The 6,490-nt window shown below is 42.3% G+C and overlaps 1 protein-coding gene across 1 annotated transcript; it reads left to right on the top strand.

The window, feature by feature from the left end:
• Positions 1-3,360: 3,360 nt before the first annotated feature.
• LOC146343894 (uncharacterized) lies at positions 3,361-6,065 on the top strand. Its single transcript, XM_084859763.1, has 2 exons — positions 3,361-3,478; positions 5,260-6,065. The coding sequence occupies exons 1-2, from the start codon at positions 3,361-3,363 to the stop codon at positions 6,063-6,065; spliced, it is 924 nt and encodes a 307-aa protein (XP_084715889.1).
• The last annotated feature ends 425 nt before the right edge of the window (positions 6,066-6,490 follow it).

Here is a 6,490-nt window from a genome sequence, read left to right as displayed (position 1 = left end):
GCATCCCTTGCTAACCTCAGCTCATTCTCAGCTTTAGCCTTCCTGATGTCATCCCTGCAATTTTGTGCCACCTGCCTGTTCTCTTCCTTTGTTACTTGGCCTTCTTTCCACTTCCTATATGTGTCCTTTTTTGTTTTCAGGTCATCCCTAAGCTTTTTGTGAAGCCACATTGGCTTCTTCTGTTGTCTTCCACCTTTTCTTCTTGTTGGAATTGTTTGTGATTGTGCCTTGAGAATTTCCTTTTTTAAAAGCTCCCACCCATCTTGGACTCCTTTTCTCATTAGAGTCGCTTGCCATGGGACATTACTTAGCATTGTTCTGAGTTTATTAAAATCAGCTTTCCTAAAATCCAGGGTACGCGTTTGACTACACTCAGCTTTTGCTTCCCTTAGAACCAAGAACTGAAGTACAACATGGTAGCTTTCCCCCAGAGTTCCTGTAACTGCTACTTTATCCACTAAGTCATCTCTGTTGGTTAGGATCAAGTCAAGGATAGCCGATCCTCTAGTTCCTTCCTCTGCTTTTTGTAGGAGGAAGTTATCTGCCACACAAGTCAGGAATTTCCTGGAGGGGCCATGTTTTGCAGAATTTGTCTCCCAACAAATATCGGGGAAATTGAAGTCCCCCATTACTACTACATCATGCTTCCTTAAAACATTGGCTATTTGCTTTTCAAAAAAGATCCCCCTTTCCTGATGTTCTACTACTATTCATCTATTCATTATACTGTGTGTATATATATATATGTGTGTGTGTGTATGTATGTATATGTATATATGTATGTATGTGTGTGTGTGTGTGTGTGTATATATATATATATATATATATATATATATATATATATATATTCTATGCAGTATCTTCCAAAGTCAATCTTCCCATTTTGTCCTTTAAAAGAATAACATTTGGGTTTTTTTAAATATGTGATGCTATGTATTGCATGGGAACTGTGAAGAATTATTCTGAGGGTCAAATTAATAGTGTAGCATATTGCTCGGAGGTCGTACTCTTTGAGGACCCAGTTCTCCACAGTAAATCTTAAAGTCCTGTACTTCTAGAGAAAAGTATTGAGCTGTTCTGCCATCACTGAATCTGGCTAGAAGGGGCAATCTTTCCAGGCAATCAGTTTATTAAGCTACAAATGTACAGTGGTTCCCTATCTGTTGCATGGGATGCCGAGGGTTTGTTTGTTTTGTAAGGAAATAGTTCTACCGCTCTTAAGTGTAATATATAGTTTCTTGGAAAACAGGATTATTTCACTGTCATATAGGGTGCTATGAGGAATGAGTCTGTGTTGGATAGTACCAATGACATTGTTGATAACGATAGGTAGAATTCCCCTAACCCATTACTATTGTGGCAAAATATTGGGACCCATATTGCCCAGCCTGACCTGGCTAAGCAGTTAGGAGAGTCTATGATCAAATGCATCAAAGGATATTCTGCATTAGGATTTCATGATTTTATTCCAGAACCCAGTCCCATACAACTGGGCCTCTTAGGCCGAGAGTAAAGTTTTTGAAGTACTGTTCTGTGGGAATCTCGTTGGGCTACTTAACATTCTAGGGAACATCTGTGTCAGGATGTAGAGTGGTAAATAGCTGACAATGGAAGTTCTAGCATCAAAATAAGATACTGTCAATCAAGGGGGTCACAATGGTATTAGGTCATGAGCAATAACAGTCATAAACTAGAAATGTTACCAACCCAGGAAGGGAAGTTTGAAACACAAATGAAACAAGAAACATCAGGTCTCCCAGGCCAAAACACAAATGCAACTATTTTTAAGACTAACGATTCATTTGTCACTGCCATACCCATTGCATATTATGATGGTCACAGATGTTGTCTCACAGGCATGTTTTTGTAGCTAGAAATCGGTTTTGAGAACAGGAGATATAGATTTTTAGAGTAGATTTAGTAAAGTGTTGATATTCCCATTGTATTAAGAGGAAACATAAAACCTGAATGTACATCACCAAATAAACACATGTAAAATGTTTAACATTTATAAAAGGCAGTCCAGTAGTCAAAGATTTCAGTTCCCCATGGGAGAACTCACCTTCTTTGCTTGATATGGGAAGATTGGTAAGATGCCATAGAATCATAGAATAGTAGTCATAGAATAGTAGGGTTAGAAGGGGCGTACAAGACCATCGAGTCCAACCCCCTGCTCAATGCATATTTACTGTGATATTTTGTTCTTCATAAGCCTTGTTGCTAGAAATGCATCTTGACTTGTTTTGATTTTGTTTATGCCAGCACTGTGTGCTTAGTGTTTATTCTGTACTGGGATCTACTTGAAATAAGTAAAACACAGGAAAAAACCTGCATGTCCTGATGACATCCTGAACTGGGGAAAATTGAGTGGGAATGTCACACAATGGCAATTAAGTATTTTTATTTTTTAAAGACTGAACATTCAACCAGTCAAGTTCAAGAACACTAAGTAGTCCTTTAAAAAGGAAAAAAAGTAGCAAACTTAAGTAAGGCTAGCCCATACTTGCAACAATACCCTACCATTTTTGTGAATTGAGCATCAATTTTCCTTCTGTTGTAAGGGATTCATACCCTCTACCCTTTACCATGCACATCAGTTAATGTTTGTATTGACTGTAATACATGAAAGTCATATGTACAGGGTCCTAATTTTGCTCAATGAATATGGGTTTTTTCATGAAGGGAGGATGTTTGCCTGCTTCTCTACTAAGCATGAAAGATCACAGTCCTCTGGCAGAAGATGGAGTAACAGTTAGAAGAGACAATCAGAAACAGAAGGCTGCAGTGAAGTTGGTTGAGAAAGAGTAGAAGGTCTTCTCAATACATGCTATGAAGAGGTGTTGAAAGCTCTTTAGGGGTACATCAGAGCTGTGTGTACAAAAAAGACATTCCAGTACAGAATTAGGTACTGAATAAAAATGTGGATGCCTGGGTTAGGAACTGATAGATCACTACAGATGGCTTAGATTGTTTGGTTTAATGGGCTGAATGTTGCCAGATGGCCAAAGGGTTCCATGAAGTGAGACAAGTGCTAGCTGTAACAGGGGTGTTCCACTCTTCTCACCATAGCAGTAGGTAATGAAGTGATATTGAAACAAGGAGTAGGAACCAACTGGTACAATTAGTGTTGCATATAGGAAAGTGATAAAGGCAACATGGCAAGAAGACAAGAAGTGCAGAGGCCATGTTTTGTACCAGATGGCTGGTTAGTGGCATATCTAAACTAAAGCTGAATCCATGTTTATGCAATGCTTAAAAACCACTAATACATTCTAGAATTAATGTAGTGCTACAGCTTTTGTATCAATTATTTTTCTCAGAAACCAACAAATGATTTTTACTCAGAGAACAGGTAGAGATATGATCTACTCTTTCACGCTCAGGTCATTGAACTTTACCCAGTATGAGGAATTCGAGATGTTTGAAAGCATGCCCTTCATTGTACAATGCCAAAAAGCTTGCAAAGTTGCAAGCCTAAGTATGCAGATGTATTCCATCATTTGATATGTTCTCTGATTTTTAAAATGCTCAGTCTGACAATAACACAGCCCAGTATGCAGTGGCTACATTTCAGATAGAGTTTCCAGATACTGTATACATGCAGTTTAGTATTTTAATTTCAGCTTTCACACTGGTAGGCCCTCCGCACACACACACACCCCGCTCTCTCCCTCTGTTCCTGCCAAATATACAAATTAACTTCCTAACTTCCCCATATTTTAAGTGTGGCTTGCTGTTCAGTGGGGGTTGGGTGGGATGATGCTGGAGTAAAAATGCAATGAGAAACAAAGCTATTTGTGCAGCAGATATTTCACAGAAGATTGCACTGTGGCAATAGCTGAAGGAGTTGACTACATGTAAATACATGTATCAGAGTCTCAAACCTTAAACCAAAAGAAAATAAAACTCACAGCAGGCCAGGTTGGGGGTGGGGGGGAGGTTTAATTTGAGGCAGAGAAGTGGAGGGAGAGAGGGGTTCATAAGCCTTTCCCCACCTGCCACAACTCTTCTCCTAATTCCTGAGGTTGCTTTGCTTGCTTGATTTCCTGCTTTCTTTATCAGAACTCTGTTACCTATGTTTATATGTGTAACATGTAGTACTCCCTTAGCCATGAAAGAACTGCAACACTTCTTTATTAATCATTCTCTTGGTAGTGATGGGCAACAACATTAGGTTTCAATATGACAAAGGGACTAACCTGTTCTCTCTGTTTCTTTATAGATAAATGCAGGAGTGGGGAATATGTGGCCCTCCAGATGTTTTGGCCTACATCCTTTACTGTTAGCTATGCCTCCTAGGAGTTGTAGGCCAAATCATCTGGAGGTCCAGAAGTTGCCCACTCCTGGCTAAATGGAAACTCCATATTGAGAAATGCATTGGGGACAAATAACAACCTTGTAAGTTTTCAGAACCATCTGGCTGGCCACTGGTGGAAACAGGATGTTGGACTACATGGATCCACTGTTCATTCCAGGAGGGCTCTTCTTATGTTCTGACTAGGCAACTCAAAACAAAAATGGAAGCAAATTTACAAGACAATGTAGCCAAGTGATCTTGGACATACTGCCAGTAACTGTTATGTTGAAAAGGCTCAGAAGCTATTTTCAGTGGTTTCTCTAAAACGTCTTTTCCACAGGATTATGTTGGTGGTTCCTTGAAAATACTGCCTGACCAACCCTAAAAACACTTAAAAATATCTCCATTTATCTGTCTTTACAGCATGTAATTTAATTCTCCTTCTGTCTAGAATGTTGATAACATCTTAAATGAAAAAGGCAGTATGAAAAGCTCTTCTGATCTAAGCGGCAGATTTAGTTCAGCGTGCAGAACGAAAGGGCCAAACCTCAGAAGCAAATGAATTGCTTTCAAAGCACCTGGCCAATTCTTAAAAAAAAAAAAAAACCTTCTAAAAATATGTGCATGGTCCTATTCAGAAAAGAATTCAAGCCACTTGTACTTTCTGGGGGGAGGGGGAGTAGACCTATTTCAATTTTAGGTTGATGCTACAGTTTTTACTGGCCTGGTTTGTTGTCTGGCTATACTGGCCTTTTGTTATTAGTTTTATGTCATTTTAGAGTTGTACGTGTACTTAGGTGAATGCCAGGGGAGCAGGGAGAAACAGGGTGCCCCTACTGGAGTAATCTCAGGCAGAGGGATGTATGGCATTGGGGGTTGGACATGGCAGGTAAGGGAAAGGCAGGACAGATATTTGAAATCTGTCCCATCTTTCGGTCCTTCCCCCATACCTCAAAATTTAGGTTGCCCTATCAGCCCACCCTCTGATCTGTTGGTGCTGCTTTTGAATGCCAGGTCAGTCCATAATAAAACAATTATTATCCATGATTTGATTGTGGATGAAGAGGCTGACCTGGTGTGCCTTACTGAGACCTGGGTGGATGAGCTGGGTGGGGTGGATCTGTCTCAGCTTTGTCCACCTGGGTACTTAGTGCAGCATCAACTTAGATTGGAGGGTCGGGGGGGAGGAGATGCTGTCATCCATAAGGATTCCATCTCCATCACGAGGAAACCCATCCATCCTAGCACCAGTTTTCAGGGTCTGTACCTTGTGTTGGGCCAAAGAGACAGAACAGGTATGCTGCTGGTGTACCTCCCACCCCGCTGCCCAGCAGTCTCCCTGCCTGAGCTGGCTGAAATGGTCTCGGAGGTGGTGTTGGAGAACCCTAGGACAGTGGTTCTGGGAGACTTCAACATTCACGCTGAGGTTATCCTGACCGGGCCTGCTCTGGACTTCATGGCAACCATGACAACTATGGGGCTGTCTCAGTACATCACCGGCCTAACACATGTGGCAGGACATACCCTGGACCTGGTTTTTGCTGTTGGGTGGATGAGTGATGTTCTGGTTTTGCGGCGTGTTTCAATAACCCCGTTGTCATGGTCAGATCATTTCCTTGTGAAGTTTGGATTGGCAGTAGCAGATCCTCCCCGCAGGGGTGAGGGACCAATTAAGATGGTCTGCCCCCAGAGACTTATGGAATCCAATGGATTCTTCAGTGTTCCGAGGGATTTTCCAGCTGATAGGACTGGCGATAAGGGATGTTAGAGAACTCCACCACGGATCCCAGGGAGGCTGAATTCCAGTGAATTCGGGCCCCCAGAATCCGTGGCGGAACGGAGCAACACACCCCACCATGCTGCATGAAAGTCATTTACCTGGTCTCGCAGCTTGCTTGGCGGTGGGGGGGAGGCGCTTCGCTGCTCCCCCCGAAGTTCAGGCCGGGAGGGAGGCTTCCCTCCTCGCCCGGCCGAAATTCAGGCCGGGGGGGAGGCTTCCCGCCTCGCCCGGCCGAAATTCAGGCCGGGGAGAAGAGCCCCGTCTCCCCGGCTGCGAACTTCAAAAGAAAAAAACAAAACAAAAAACGCCCCTGTGAAAGGCTACGTAACGATTAACGTAGCCTATCACGGCTAGACCTGCAAAGTCAGCCATGATAGGCTACGTTAATCGTCAAGTAGCCTATCACGGGTGAC

The sequence above is a fragment of the Heloderma suspectum genome, chromosome 5 (genome assembly GCF_057233095.1).
Source record: "Heloderma suspectum isolate Gila_16-S chromosome 5, 16-S_ref, whole genome shotgun sequence".
Lineage (NCBI taxonomy): Eukaryota > Metazoa > Chordata > Lepidosauria > Squamata > Helodermatidae > Heloderma > Heloderma suspectum.
This window is presented reverse-complemented; position numbering and strand designations above follow the sequence as displayed.

What these genes read in the sequence shown, in the direction of transcription:
- LOC146343894 (XM_084859763.1), top strand. Translation starts at nt 3,361, where the DNA reads ATGATCTACTCTTTCACGCTCAGGTCATTGAACTTTACCCAGTATGAG. An exon ending in TTGCAAAGTTGCAAGCCTAA is followed by an intron (nt 3,479 to 5,259) that starts GTATGCAGATGT and finishes CTCAAAATTTAG; the next exon opens with GTTGCCCTATCAGCCCACCC.